Source organism: Ranitomeya imitator, chromosome 10, assembly GCF_032444005.1.
Source record: "Ranitomeya imitator isolate aRanImi1 chromosome 10, aRanImi1.pri, whole genome shotgun sequence".
Lineage (NCBI taxonomy): Eukaryota > Metazoa > Chordata > Amphibia > Anura > Dendrobatidae > Ranitomeya > Ranitomeya imitator.
This window is the reverse complement of record NC_091291.1, coordinates 143,835,739-143,852,671: the sequence shown is the minus strand read 5'-3', so window position 1 is coordinate 143,852,671 and position 16,933 is coordinate 143,835,739. Positions and strand designations below refer to the sequence as shown.

General features: G+C 49.7%; 1 protein-coding gene across 1 annotated transcript in view; it reads right to left on the bottom strand.

Annotated features, from left to right (window-relative positions):
- Positions 1-16,273, bottom strand: part of SORL1 (sortilin related receptor 1) — a 64,913-nt gene extending 48,640 nt beyond the window's left edge. Inside the window, exons 1-6 of the mRNA XM_069741147.1 lie at positions 16,060-16,273; positions 5,369-5,485; positions 3,709-3,831; positions 2,991-3,152; positions 2,070-2,137; positions 1,550-1,730 (exon numbers count right to left, since the gene is read on the bottom strand). Of these exons, the coding sequence (XP_069597248.1) occupies positions 1,550-1,730; positions 2,070-2,137; positions 2,991-3,152; positions 3,709-3,831; positions 5,369-5,485; positions 16,060-16,257 (849 nt within the window). The 5' untranslated portion in view covers positions 16,258-16,273. The remainder of the gene's footprint in view (positions 1-1,549; positions 1,731-2,069; positions 2,138-2,990; positions 3,153-3,708; positions 3,832-5,368; positions 5,486-16,059) is intronic.
- Positions 16,274-16,933: the final 660 nt, after the last annotated feature.

Here is a 16,933-nt window from a genome sequence, read left to right as displayed (position 1 = left end):
TACCCCAGAGCTGCACTCACTATTCTGCTGGTGCAGTCATTGTGTACATACATTACATTACTGATCCTGAGTTACATCCTGTATTATACCCCAGAGCTGCACTCACTATTCTGCTGGTGCAGTCACCGTGTACATACATTACATTACTGAGCCTGAGTTACATCCTGTATTATACCCCAGAGCTGCACTCACTATTCTGCTGGTGCAGTCACCGTGTACATACATTACATTACTGATCCTGAGTTACATCCTGTATTATACCCCAGAGCTGCACTCACTATTCTGCTGGTGCAGTCACTGTGTACATACATTACATTACTGATCCTGAGTTACATCCTGTATTATACCCCAGAGCTGCACTCACTATTCTGCTGGTGCAGTCACTGTGTACATACATTACATTACTGATCCTAAGTTACATCCTGTATTATACCCCAGAGCTGCACTCACTATTCTGCTGGTGCAGTCACCGTGTACATACATTACATTACTGATCCTGAGTTACATCCTGTATTATACCCCAGAGCTGCACTCACTATTCTGCTGGTGCAGTCACTGTGTACATACATTACATTACTGATCCTGAGTTACATCCTGTATTATACCCCAGAGCTGCACTCACTATTCTGCTGGTGCAGTCACTGTGTATATACATTACATTACTGATCCTAAGTTACATCCTGTATTATACCCCAGAGCTGCACTCACTATTCTGCTGGTGCAGTCACCGTGTACATACATTACATTACTGATCCTGAGTTACATCCTGTATTATACCCCAGAGCTGCACTCACTATTCTGCTGGTGCAGTCACCGTGTAGATACATTACTGATCCTGTACTGATCCTGAGGATGCGGCATATCTGTAGGATTGGGTTTAGGGTGTAATATTAAGGATATTAAACCCTAACCCCAGTCCTACAGATATGCCTCATCTTTTATGATGCATTCTTGATCCTTATCCCAAACACGATCCTATAACTATGTTGCATCTTCAATCCTGCACCCCAAATCAGATCCTACAGCTATAGCGCATTCTCGATCCTTCACCCTAAATGTGATCCTACAGAGATGCTGCATCTTCAATGCTACACTCTAAATCAGATCCTACAGGCATGATGCATCTTTGATCCTATGGATACCATAAAGTATACACTTGTAGCTGCAGGATCGGGGTTAGGTCTTACACCCTAAACCCTGTCAGGCAGCTACACTGTGGCCTTGATTGTATCTGTAAGATCAGAGATGTGTAATAGCTGTAGGATCGGGTTTGCAATGAACAATCAAAAATATATTGAAGTTGTAGGATTGGGTTTAGGGTGTAAGATGGAAGATGCAGCCTATGTGTTAGATCGCATTTAGGGTGAAGTATCGAGGATGCGGCATAGCTGTAGGACCGGGTTTAGGTTGTGGGACTGAATCATAGATATAGGATCAGGTTTGGGATCCCTACACCAATCCTACAGTTACAATGTATCTCTTATCTTATTACTACAATGCATCTTTTCATCCGGCTACAATGCGCCTGCTCTTGGGGGGAGACGCTTACCGTGGTCTTGGTGGCGAACATGTAATTGTCCCTGAGCTGGAAGCCGTCCACGTCCTCGATAATCAGCTCTGTGCTTTCACGAGACTGGAAGTAATCTGTGCTGCGCAGGACGGTGGAGGTGCCCCGGGGCTCATGGCGTTCCACGTAAACCGTGTTTGGTTTGTCCAGAGGAGCGGAGCCCCTGAGGGGAGAAGACCACACAGAACAATCCAGGGATGAACATATATGACATTCCCACCATCATCCATCACATAGTCCCCCGATATCACGTGGCGGCTGGCTGTGATACAATGATGAGCGTTACCACGGCCACAGAATCAAAGAAGCGTTCATTCCTAACTTGATACATTGTAGATGATTGATAACCTTTTTTAACACCATAATTATTTATAGGGCCGGCACAGAAAACGGATATGAGCAAAGCAAGGAAAGTGACATTTATTTTGTCATTTTTATTATTCATTATCATGTTTTATCAGTCCGGCTAGTGACGGTGGGGTATGGACTCTGCGGCACCTACCAGTAGAAGGACTTGACGTGCTCCTGGATCATTATCCACGTCTGCCCAAAATCTTCAGACTTCCAAAGCTGAAACAAAAGATGTTCTTATTTACATCCAAAAACCGACAAACTGTCCTAGCCTCATAGCAGAGGTCATTGTTCCTGTACTGATACATTGTAACAAACTATCAGCACAAGAGATTTGTGCTGCTGACGTGTTTAGCTCATGGAGGATTATCCTCGGCTGTTTGAGCAGGGCAAGGTCTGGACGGTTTTACAAGAGTTTCCCGGCACGCTGTTACCAGTAGGACGCATTCAGCAGGTTCCTCTGGCCGCCGTCTGGGCCCCGAGCATTTATAGAACGTGCAGGACACAGGCCGTGCTGGGATACACTCAGGCTCGTCGGGGAATAACATACACCGTGCAGATGACGGGCTTTGCTATGGGTCCCTATGGCCACAAATGGTATTTGCACTTAGCCTTAAAGGGGTTGTTAAATAGGTAACTTTGCAAACTGCTTGTAAAAAAAAAAAAAGCAACTTTACAAAAACGTCTTATTAAAAATAAAAATCCCGTCCGTCCCCAAGAATGGAGAGATTGGCAATTCCATAGTTGTCTGCTCATTGCCTAGGTTACCAGCCACCTCTGCAGTCTATCAGTGGTGGCCAGTTTCCAAGGCAATGAGTGCAGCACTTGTAAGCTGCTTGCTATAGAGCTTGTAAGAGCTGCTCTAAAGCTAAACAGGTCACTAGATCCGGCCGGCCTCAGTGCTCCTCCAAGGCTGCAGAGGGAAAGTGGCCTCGGTTTGCAGCAATTGTTGCATTCTCTCCACACTTGTTCTGAGCGGTCGGTGCGATTGTGAAGTCAATGATATTCTGTCCGACGGCGCAGAGCATCGGAGCGGCCGGCACACGTCGGACTTCATACCATTACACCTCACCTGCTTGTTGGGGTGCAGCTTGTCGTACCCCAGCACCAGGTTGCTGTCATTGCTGTGCAGGAGGAGATCCGTCGGTTTGAAGGGAATGGAAAACACCTTCACGGTAACACAGAAATCTGTGGAGATCCACAGGTAGTTGGCGTCAGCGTCGACAAAGATGTACTGAAACACAAGAAAGAAAAGTCAGGGGGCAACCATCACGCTGCAATAATCGCTTAGGACCCTCACCTCTGAAACCTTCTGCACCTCTCTGGAATAATTTGTTACAATTTCTCACCATTTTGCTAAACCCTGGACTGTAGACTGATACATGTACCTGCACTGACACAGTGTAACAAACACCAGGATAGGAGAGAGGCTTGTGTTGCTGATGTATTAGCTCACAGACTATTGTCTAGATGTAAGAGTAACAAACCCTCATCTGTGAGAAGCATTAGGTCTACAGAGTTTCTTACATAAGAATATTCCTTCATTGAAAGCAAGCAGAGATCGTAAACATGTTAAGAGATTTAAGCAGCGTAAATTAATGTGTGGCAGAGCCTTTTACTACGCCGAGGTGTATCTGCAGCACCGCCCGATACGGACGAGGGAGAAAGCCACCCCATCCTCTCTACGCAAGAACATGTCGCCCCCTCTGCTGTTTCCACATTATATTCTATATGGGGGTCACCTCCAGGTCACCCCCGACCCATATCGTGGGCCGCAGACTACAAGTTACCCGCTTGTTATCCACAGGGCTGTGAAAGAACTGGGCTACGGTGGGAGATCTGCCGTCAGAGGGGTATCGAAACTGGTCAGATATTCTGCTAAAGCTTTTTCCATAGTCGTAAGACACGTATACCTGCGGAGAATAAGAAGTACACACCGCATTACACACATGGAGCAGCCAAGATGGGCAGGAGCCCAAAAGCGGCATTCCACCTACATTACTTCAAGAATAATAACATACTTTTAGAAAATAACATTCAATTCTCTCAATTGATCAAGAGAATCTCATCCCTCGGACCCCAACGTCCTCCAGCCGTCCCTCCGACCCCAACGTCGTCCCTCCGACCCCAACGTCGTCCCTCCGACCCCAACGTCCTCCCTCAGTCCCTCGGACCCCAACGTCCTCCCTCAGTCCCTCCGACCCCAACGTCCTCCCTCAGTCCCTCCGACCCCAACGTCCTCTCTCCATCCCTCCGACCCCAACGTCCTCCCTCCGTCCCTCCGACCCCAACGTCCTCCCTCCGTCCCAAACGTCCTCCCTCCGTCCCTCCGACCCAAACATCCTCCCTCCGTCCCAAACATCCTCCCTCAGTCCCTCGGACCCCAACATCCTCCCTCCGTCCCTCTGACCCCAACGTCCTCCCTCCGTCCCTCCGACCCCAACGTCCTCCCTCCGTCCCTCGGACCCCAACGTCCTCCCTCCGTCCCTCGGACCCCAACATCCTCCCTCCGTCCCTCGGACCCCAACATCCTCCCTCCGTCCCTCGGACCCCAACGTCCTCCCTCCGTCCCTAACGTCCTCCCTCCGTCCCTAACGTCCTCCCTCTGTCCCTCGGACCTCAACGTCCTCCTTCCGTCCCTCCGACCCCAACGTCCTCACTCCGTCCCTCCGACCCCAACGTCCTCCCTCAGTCCCTCAGACCCCAACGCCCTCCCTCAGTCCCTCGGACCCCAACGTCCTCCCTCCGTCCCTCGGACCCCAACGTCCTCCCTCCGTCCCTCGGACCCCAACGTCCTCCCTCCGTCCGTAACGTCCTCCCTCCGTCCCTCCGACCCCAACGTCCTCCCTCCGTCCCTCCGACCCCAACGTCCTCCCTCCGTCCCTCCGACCCCAACGTCCTCCTTCCGTCCCTCCGACCCCAACGTCCTCCCTCCGTCCCTCCGACCCCAACGTCCTCCCTCCGTCCCTCCGACCCCAACGTCCTCCCTCCGTCCCTCGGACCTCAACGTCCTCCTTCCGTTCCTCGGACCCCAACGTCCTCCGTCCCTCCGACCCCAACGTCCTCCCTCAGTCCCTCGGACCCCAACGTCCTCCCTCCGTCCCTCGGACCCCAACGCCCTCCCTCAGTCCCTCGGACCCCAACGTCCTCCCTCAGTCCCTCGGACCCCAACGTCCTCCCTCAGTCCCTCGGACTCCAACGTCCTCCCTAAGTCCCTCGGACCCCAACGTCCTCCATCAGTCCCTCGGACCCCAACGTCCTCCCTCAGTCCCTCGGACCCCAACGTCCTCCCTCCGTACCTACGACCCCAACATCCTCCCTCCGTCCCTCCGACCCCAACGTCCTCCCTCGGACCCCAACGTCCTCCCTCGGACCCCAACGTCCTCCCTCCGTCCCTCGGACCCCAACGTCCTCCCTCCATGAGAGATAAACAACTCCTTAGTCACTCACATTGCTGCTCTTGGTGCCCAGAGATCCCAGACTGTCTCTGGTGAGACCCACGATGACGTTACTTCTCTCTCCGGCCCAGTGGACGACAATCTGGTTGTGGGAGTCATTGAGGCTGACCTGAAGAGGGAGGTCGAGAATTATCATCATATATTATGACAATACAGTAATATCATTGGTGAAACTTCCATTCATCAATGTGCTGCAGCCTGTTTCCTGTGAGTGAATGTCTGTCAGTCTCACGAGAGGTCTGCACACAGCAGGATCGTTACAGTGTGCCAGTCTAGAAATCCTCAGGACTAAAGCACATGTCTGTGCTGAATGCAGGTGAATCTGGAGGGACGAGTTTTCTTTCTTAGAAACGTTCCCAATATTGGGAGGCAGCCATAGTCATACATTCATACATGGCAGTCTCAGCTCTCTTTAGGCTTTACTAATTCTTTGAGAAACTTGCATTTGTATAAAATAGTCAATCCAAACAAGCAGAACTGCAGTGTAAAGCATGAGGGTGGGACAGAGCATCAGAAGTGAGCGGCTGCCGGGGTGACTGATGTGGCTGCAAAGCAAAAACTAGCAAAGCCGCGGAAAGAAGACACCAGCCACACACACAACGGGCGGCAGCCACAAGCTTCACCGGCCTCCTGCACAGCGTCCTATGCCACCATGTACACCGGGGCACAACCAGACGGGAGCACAGCACGATATCACTGGTGTACTGTGATAAGATGTGATATCACCATCCCTCTTATATCACCCTGTACTGTGATAAGATGTGATATCACCGCTCCTCTTATATCCCCCTGTACTGTAATAAGATGTGATATCACCGCTCCTCTTATATCCCCCTGTACTGTAATAAGATGTGATATCACCGCTCCTCTTATATCACCCTGTACTGTAATAAGATGTGATATCACCGCTCCTCTTATATCACCCTGTACTGTAATAAGATGTGATATCACCGCTCCTCTTATATCACCCTGTACTGTAATAAGATCTGATATCACCGCTCCTCTTATATCAACCTGTACTGTAATAAGATGTGATATCACCGCTCCTCTTATATCCCCCTGTACTGTAATAAGATGTGATATCACCGCTCCTCTTATATCACCCTGTACTGTAATAAGATGTGATATCACCGCTCCTCTTCTATCACCCTGTACTGTAATAAGATGTGATATCACCGCTCCTCTTATATCACCCTGTACTGTAATAAGATGTGATATCACCGCTCCTCTTATATCACCCTGTACTGTAATAAGATGTGATATCACCGCTCCTCTTATATCACCCTCTACTGTAATAAGATATGATCTCACCGCTCCTCTTATATCCCCCTGTACTGTAATAAGATGTGATATCACCGCTCCTCTTATATCACCCTGTACTGTAATAAGATATATCACCGCTCCTCTTATATCACCCTGTACTGTAATAAGATGTGATCTCACCGCTCCTCTTATATCCCCCTGCACTGTAATAAGATGTGATCTCACCGCTCCTCTTATATCCCCCTGCACTGTAATAAGATGTGATCTCACCGCTCCTCTTATATCACCCTGTACTGTAATAAGATATATCACTGCTCCTCTTATATCCCCCTGCACTGTAATAAGATGTGATCTCACCGCTCCTCTTATATCCCCCTGCACTGTAATAAGATGTGATCTCACCGCTCCTCTTATATCACCTGTACTGTAATAAGATGTGATATCACCGCTCCTCTTATATCCCCCTGTACTGTAATAAGATGTGATATCACCGCTCCTCTTCTATCACCCTGTACTGTAATAAGATGTGATATCACCGCTCCTCTTATATCACCCTGTACTGTAATAAGATGTGATATCACCGCTCCTCTTATATCCCCCTGTACTGTGATAAGATGTGATATCACCGCTCCTCTTATATCACCCTGTACTGTAATAAGATGTGATATCACCGCTCCTCTTATATCACCCTGTACTGTAATAAGATGTGATATCACCGCTCCTCTTATATCCCCTGTACTGTAATAAGATGTGATATCACCGCTCCTCTTATATCACCCTGTACTGTAATAAGATGTGATATCACCGCTCCTCTTATATCCCTCTGTACTGTGATAAGATGTGATATCACAGCTCCTCTTATATCCCTCTGTACTGTAATAAGATGTGATATCACCGCTCCTCTTATATCCCCCTGTACTGTAACATTATCATTGCTATTATTGGGAGCAGTCAATAGGAGCGCTGCTCTGCAGCACATAGTGAGGGGTGTAGACAACAGCACTGGGGTCAGGGACGTCTTGGGGAGCTGGTTTATAGGTGACTGAACCTGTGATCAATATGTTGTTTACTCATTGCTGCACACGGCGCCGCTGCCATCAGTCCTGTTTGTGATATCCGGCTCACACACAAAGTCATTTTTCAAAGTTTTCTTATTACAGTTATATGAAAAAGTTTGGGCACCCCTATTAATCTTAAGCTTAATGTTTTATAAAAATTGTTTTTTTGCAACAGCTATTTCAGTTTCATATATCTAATAACTGTTGGACACAGTAATGTTTCTGCCTTGAAATGAGGTTTATTGTACTAACAGAAAATGTACTATTGATTTATGCAAAAAAAGTAATCAGTATATGGTTACTCCTTAATTGTGTGGGAACATCTGAGCTGGAGAAGGGTCAACGCTGCCCGTCCCCCTGATAGAAAGAATGGGGGAGAGAAAACGTAGCATCATTCCAGGACTGTGGTGGTCCGCAGGCATTAGGCTGAAACCATGGGACATTCACGACTTACGTACACACATTTTAGGGGGGTCTTAGCTTCCTGAATGTGACCTCTGACCTATCTTACACTGCAATGGTACCAGGAGCTCAGAGGAACACAAAGATAAAGGGATGGTGGACTCCTCGCACACAGCGAGTCGTTCTGCGTCATGTTCCGGATGTTCAGATGCTGCAGGTGAATAGGAAACAAATCTTCTATCCAAAGGCTGGAAAGTTTCAGTCCGGACTGAGGATGACCACTCTCCGGCTCTCACACACAATTATTAATCGGTTTTTGGAGGAACTTTAGCCTCCAAATCAATCTTGGAATAAATCCAGACAGACATGTCCCTGGAAGCAAGGATCACCAAGATATGACTTACAAAGTTACATAGTTTTATAGGTTGAAAAAAAAAAAACAACCTAGCAAGGTCCAACAAGTTCTACTTTTCTCCACAAAAAGAGCGATCACTGGAGAAGGACATAACCTGATGGCCGAATACTATAAAGAAAGTGGTGGAGAAGACCCCGGTGACCGATCGAGGCTGCACAAGATCAATTTTCCTACAGATCGTTCATCCATCAAGATGCCATGGATCGAGATCAAGCAGAAGGCCATCAAAGGGAACCTGTCGCCCCCTCAGGCGTTTGGTAACTGCAAGAGCGCAGGCGCCGGCTCATTTGAAAACAGCGCTGAGGAGGAGGCGGCGGCCGGCGCGCACAGACCCGGAGTGACGGCTGTACTGCGTCTGATTAGGAATGAAAGACCCGCCACCGGGAACATTTCAGGGTAAGAGGGGGCACATTTTATAAGTGATTATTTCAGTGTGTGCAGGCATCATAAGTAAAAGAGCCACCTTGTCAGAATGCAGCATTTGTGCTGCACAAGGTGGCTCTTTTAGTTATAAACGCCTGAGGGGGTGACAGGTTCCCTTTAAATAAATAATAATAATAAATTTGCCTCCAAAAGTCGCAGATTGTACAAAATGTTCAATTTTTGCATCGTTCTCACCATCAGTTGTAATGTACCAGAGGGACATATAGACAGGCTTAAAATGGTAACAAAAGTTTAGTTATTGTTTAATAGATTTTCTTGTCCTACTAACTGCTTGCAGAGCGGCGGAGGTCTAAGTTATGAGATACCCACAAATCATAAGAAAAAAACATCTCAGGAGACAGGAGGGCACAGCTGCCCGAGCTCATGGAGCAGAGGACGGAAACTAGAGAAAGTCTACTCTTCCAATGGAGTCATCACCGCTGATGGGAATGGGGAGAACCTTCTGCGTTGGGTCACTGATGGAATGGAGGGGTGGGCAGTTTCCATTGCTCTCACAGATGGGGTCTCTTTAAGTACTATGTATACAACACTGTGGAGGGAGGGAGTCGCGAGATATACGGTCAGCAGCCATCTGCCTTATGGACGTCCCGGCATGGACTCTAGACACAGTCCGGTTATTATCAGATCCGTCTCTTTGGGAGATATGGAGCAGCCACTACTGGTCTGCAGAAGGTGGCGACTGCCGGGATGACACAGAATAACAGGGCGGCTGTGAAGAAGAAGAATACATTCCCTGAGGACGAGCGTTACCAGGTGGAGCTCCGCAGACACGGTCACATGGATCACAGCGCAGGGTGCAGCTGGTGACGAGGTACAAACATCTAGAAGGCTCCGCCAGGCTAACGTAATGCAAAACCCTCGATAAACCGCATTTCAACGGGAACTCCGACGGAGCCATACAAGGTGCGACCTCCATCCTGGCAGTAGTCATATTTTTCAGACATGTACAAAAAAACATGCTTTGCCAGTCTGCCCGGTTTCCTCACATTTTTCAGTTGCTTTTCTCCAAATTTAGTCAAAAGGTGATTCATATAGACTAACACAATAAAATCAAGAAAAGTTGTGGCTGCATTCGCCCTTTCGACTTCAGTTATAGAGGTCCTAACCTGTGCTGGAGGTGGGATCCCGTTAAGAAACAGTTTCTAAAACTCTAATCTGTGCAAAAACTACAATTCAATTTGTGAATCTCCCAGGTACAAAAAGGAGCAAAAACCTGCAAAAGCCGAGTCCAATAGCAATCAGCAGCAAAGAATGTCACAACGAGGGACGTGGGAGCAAAGCGACACCCCAAAAACACAGGGTCAGCTCAGACAGAATACCCAAAGAGAGTCCCTGTGCCCGTACATGACATATCCTGTATTATACCCCAGAGCTGCACTCACTATTCTGCTGGTGCAGTCACTGTGTACATACATTACATTACTGATCCTGAGTTACCTCCTGTATTATACCCCAGAGCTGCACTCACTATTCTGCTGGTGCAGTCACTGTGTACATTACATTACTGATCCTGAGTTCCATCCAGTATTATACTCCAGAGCTGCACTCACTATTCTGCTGGTGCAGTCACTGTGTACATACATTATATTACTGATCCTGAGTTACCTCCTGTATTATACCCCAGAGCTGCACTCACTATTCTGCTGGTGCAGTCACTGTGTACATACATTACATTACTGATCCTGAGTTACCTCCTGTATTATACCCCAGAGCTGCACTCACTATTCTGCTGGTGCAGTCACTGTGTACATACATTACATTACTGATCCTGAGTTACATCCTGTATTATACCCCAGAGCTGCACTCACTATTCTGCTGGTGCAGTCACTGTGTACATACATTACATTACTGATCCCGAGTTACATCCTGTATTATACCCCAGAGCTGCACTCACTATTCTGCTGGTGCAGTCACTGTGTACATACATTACTGATCCTGAGTTACCTCCTGTATTATACCCCAGAGCTGCACTCACTATTCTGCTGGTGCAGTCATTGTGTACATACATACATACATTACATTACTGATCCTGAGTTCCATCCAGTATTATACTCCAGAGCTGCACTCACTATTCTGCTGGTGCAGTCACTGTGTACATACATTACATTACAGATCCTGAGTTACTTCCTGTATTATACCCCAGAGCTGCACTCACTATTCTGCTGGTGCAGTCACTGTGCACATCACATTACTGATCCTGTACTTATCGTAGATTACACTCCTGAATCAGGCTGCCCAGGATGAACAGAGTAAGAAGTGAACGTATGACCAGTAACATGGCGGCTTCTCTGGGGATGGTCACTGGAGTCTCGGACGTCATCTCAGGACAGACTGTGTCACACAATGATATATTGGGGGCGCCGCAGACAATCGCGTTTCCGGTCCGGTATCGGTGTCGCTGCTCTCAGTTCTGCCAATATAAAAGCTTCATAATAAAGAGACCAGAAGCGGCGGATTCTGTCCCTGGGGGTCACATGACACCATCAGAGCAAAAATCTGCAAGTAAACACGGACAAGGGGAACACACTGTGCGATGGGCGTCATATGGAAAACATCCCCCGTTATCAGTGCATAATGGGAGTTGTAGTAGTGCAGAGACCGTCACACCGAGACGGACAGCGTGGGGTAAGAGGGGGCGCAGATACAGCAGCTGTAAATACAGGCTTGTGTGGGTACAGCAGAGGATACAGCACCTCCACAGACAAACTGATGGGGGACACAGACCGAGACCCCCGATGGGGACAGTGAAGATCATGTCTGCAAAGCGCTGCGGGATTAATGGCGCTATGTACGTAAGGGAAGAAAATAAAAAAGCAAAGGGCAGTATACAGGGCGGGGGGGGGGGGGGAGGTATACACAGCAGCAGTATAGGGGGCACTGTATACACAGCAGCAGTATAGGGGCACTGTATATACACAGCAGTATAGGGGGGCACTGTATACACACAGCAGTATAGGGGGCACTGTATACACACAGCAGTATAGGGGCACTGTATATACACAGCAGCAGTATAGGGGCACTGTATATACACAGCAGTATAGGGGGGCACTGTATACACACAGCAGTATAGGGGGCACTGTATACACACAGCAGTATAGGGGCACTGTATATACACAGCAGCAGTATAGGGGCACTGTATATACACAGCAGTATAGGGGGCACTGTATACACAGCAGTATAGGGGGCACTGTATATACACAGCAGTATAGGGGGCACTGTATACACACAGCAGTATAGGGGGCACTGTATACACACAGCAGTATAGGGGGCACTGTATACACAGCAGTATAGGGGGCACTGTATACACACAGCAGTATAGGGGCACTGTATATACACAGCAGTATAGGGGGCACTGTATACACAGCAGTATAGGGGGCACTGTATATACACAGCAGTATAGGGGGCACTGTATACACAGCAGTATAGGGGGCACTGTATATACACAGCAGTATAGGGGGCACTGTATACACACAGCAGTATAGGGGGGCACTGTATACACAGCAGTATAGGGGGCACTGTATATACACAGCAGTATAGGGGGACACTGTATATACACAGCAGTATAGGGGGACACTGTATATACACAGCAGTATAGGGGGACACTGTATATACACAGCAGTATAGGGGGACACTGTATATACACAGCAGTATAGGGGGGCACTGTATACACACAGCAGTATAGGGGGGCACTGTATACACAGCAGTATAGGGGGCACTGTATATACACAGCAGTATAGGGGGACACTGTATACACACAGCAGTATAGGGGGGCACTGTATACACACAGCAGTATAGGGGGGCACTGTATACACACAGCAGTATAGGGGGACACTGTATACACACAGCAGTATAGGGGGGCACTGTATACACACAGCAGTATAGGGGGGCACTGTATACACACAGCAGTATAGGGGGGCACTGTATACACACAGCAGTATAGGGGGGGCACTGTATACACACAGCAGTATAGGGGGGCACTGTATACACACAGCAGTATAGGGGGGCACTGTATACACACAGCAGTATAGGGGGACACTGTATACACACAGCAGTATAGGGGGGCACTGTATACACACAGCAGTATAGGGGGGCACTGTATACACACAGCAGTATAGGGGGGCACTGTATACACACAGCAGTATAGGGGGACACTGTATACACACAGCAGTATAGGGGGGCACTGTATACACACAGCAGTATAGGGGGCACTGTATACACACAGCAGTATAGGGGGGCACTGTATACACACAGCAGTATAGGGGGCACTGTATACACACAGCAGTATAGGGGGGCACTGTATACACAGCAGTATAGGGGGGCACTGTATACACACAGCAGTATAGGGGGGCACTGTATACACACAGCAGTATAGGGGGGCACTGTATACACACAGCAGTATAGGGGGGCACTGTATACACACAGCAGTATAGGGGGGCACTGTATACACACAGCAGTATAGGGGGACACTGTATACACACAGCAGTATAGGGGGGCACTGTATTCACAGCAGTATAGGGGGGCACTGTATACACACAGCAGTATAGGGGGACACTGTATACACACAGCAGTATAGGGGGGCACTGTATACATAGCAGTATAGGGGGGCACTGTATACACACAGCAGTATAGGGGGGCACTGTATATACACAGCAGTATAGGGGGACACTGTATATACACAGCAGTATAGGGGGACATTGCGTACACACAGCAGTATAGGGGGGCACTGTATATACACAGCAGTATAGGGGGGCACTGTATACACAGCAGTATAGGGGGACATTGCGTACACACAGCAGTATAGGGGGGCACTGTGTACACACAGCAGTATAGGGGGGGCACTGTATACACAGCAGTATAGGGGGCACTGTATACACAGCAGTATAGGGGGCACTGTATACACACAGCAGTATAGGGGGGCACTGTATACACACAGCAGTATAGGGGGGCACTGTATACACACAGCAGTATAGGGGGGCACTGTATACACACAGCAGTATAGGGGGGGCACTGTATACACACAGCAGTATAGGGGGGCACTGTATACACAGCAGTATAGGGGGGCACTGTATACACACAGCAGTATAGGGGGGCACTGTATACACACAGCAGTATAGGGGGGCACTGTATACACACAGCAGTATAGGGGGGCACTGTATACACACAGCAGTATAGGGGGGCACTGTATACACACAGCAGTATAGGGGGGCACTGTATACACACAGCAGTATAGGGGGACACTGTATACACACAGCAGTATAGGGGGGCACTGTATACACAGCAGTATAGGGGGGCACTGTATACACACAGCAGTATAGGGGGACACTGTATACACACAGCAGTATAGGGGGGCACTGTATACACAGCAGTATAGGGGGGCACTGTATACACACAGCAGTATAGGGGGGCACTGTATATACACAGCAGTATAGGGGGACACTGTATATACACAGCAGTATAGGGGGACATTGCGTACACACAGCAGTATAGGGGGGCACTGTATACACACAGCAGTATAGGGGGGCACTGTATACACACAGCAGTATAGGGGGGCACTGTATACACACAGCAGTATAGGGGGGCACTGTATACACACAGCAGTATAGGGGGGCACTGTATACACAGCAGTATAGGGGGGCACTGTATACACACAGCAGTATAGGGGGGCACTGTATACACACAGCAGTATAGGGGGGCACTGTATACACACAGCAGTATAGGGGGGCACTGTATACACACAGCAGTATAGGGGGGCACTGTATACACACAGCAGTATAGGGGGGCACTGTATACACAGCAGTATAGGGGGGCACTGTATACACACAGCAGTATAGGGGGGCACTGTATATACACAGCAGTATAGGGGGACATTGCGTACACACAGCAGTATAGGGGGGCACTGTATACACACAGCAGTATAGGGGGGCACTGTATACACACAGCAGTATAGGGGGGCACTGTATACACACAGCAGTATAGGGGGACACTGTATATACACAGCAGTATAGGGGGACACTGTATATACACAGCAGTATAGGGGGACACTGTATATACACAGCAGTATAGGGGGGCACTGTATACACAGCAGTATAGGGGGGCACTGTATACACACAGCAGTATAGGGGGGCACTGTATATACACAGCAGTATAGGGGGACACTGTATATACACAGCAGTATAGGGGGACATTGCGTACACACAGCAGTATAGGGGGGCACTGTATACACACAGCAGTATAGGGGGGCACTGTATACACAGCAGTATAGGGGGCACTGTATACACAGCAGTATAGGGGGGCACTGTATACACAGCAGTATAGGGGGGCACTGTATACACACAGCAGTATAGGGGGGCACTGTATACACACAGCAGTATAGGGGGGCACTGTATACACACAGCAGTATAGGGGGGCACTGTATACACACAGCAGTATAGGGGGGCACTGTATACACAGCAGTATAGGGGGGCACTGTATACACAGCAGTATAGGGGGGCACTGTATACACACAGCAGTATAGGGGGGCACTGTATATACACAGCAGTATAGGGGGACACTGTATATACACAGCAGTATAGGGGGACATTGCGTACACACAGCAGTATAGGGGGGCACTGTATACACAGCAGTATAGGGGGGCACTGTATACACACAGCAGTATAGGGGGGCACTGTATACACAGCAGTATAGGGGGCACTGTATACACAGCAGTATAGGGGGGCACTGTATACACAGCAGTATAGGGGGGCACTGTATACACACAGCAGTATAGGGGGGCACTGTATACACACAGCAGTATAGGGGGGCACTGTATACACACAGCAGTATAGGGGGGCACTGTATACACACAGCAGTATAGGGGGGCACTGTATACACAGCAGTATAGGGGGCACTGTATACACAGCAGTATAGGGGGGCACTGTATACACAGCAGTATAGGGGGGCACTGTATACACACAGCAGTATAGGGGGGCACTGTATACACACAGCAGTATAGGGGGGCACTGTATACACACAGCAGTATAGGGGGGCACTGTATACACAGCAGTATAGGGGGACATTGCGTACATATATACACAGGTGTCAGACATCCCGGCTCCTCCTCACCTCACCGTACAGCTGCACCGGGGGTTCGGCGCTGGGCTGCGGACTCCTCCTGCTCCGCTCTCCGCTCCTCTCAGTTCCCCGGTGACGGGCGGTCACTGTGCCCTCCCCAGCAACGGCGACCCCCAGACAGAGCATCCACATCCCGGCCACCGAGAGCGACCACCGCCGCCGCCTCCTCATCGCCTCACACTCCGCCATCTTCTGACAACACGTGACCCCCCCAACACCTCCGCCTACCGGAGACACGTGACGTACCGGCACCGGTCACCTCACTGCGAGCGACGCCACCACCGGACCCCCCGGAAATGTGCAGGGACCGGACATATCCCCCTCAAAACATCAGTCACCTTTTCCCCATGATGCCCCATCCCCTACCTCTGCCCCACTGATCTCTCCAGGTGTCAGTCACGTCCCCCCCCCCCCATCTCTCCAGATGTCGGTCATGTCCCCCCCCCATCTCTCCAGGTGTCGGTCACGTCCCCCCAATCTCTCCAGGTGTCGGTCCCCCCCCATCTCTCCAGGTGTCGGTCACGTCCCCCCGATCTCTCCAGCTGTCAGTCACGTCCCCCCCATCTCTCCAGGTGTCAGTCACATCCCCCCCCCATCTCTCCAGGTGTCGGTCACGTCCCCCCAATCTCTCCAGGTGTCGGTCACGTCCCCCCCCATCTCTCCAGGTGTCGGTCACGTCCCCCCGAGCTCTCCAGGTGTCGGTCACGTCCCCCCTGATCTCTCCAGGTGTCGGTCACGTCCCCCCAATCTCTCCAGGTGTCGGTCACGTCCCCCCGATCTCTCCAGGTGTCAGTCACGTCCCTCCGATCTCTCCAGGTGTCGGTCGCGTCCCCCCGATCTCTCTAAGTGTCGTCACGTCCCCCCG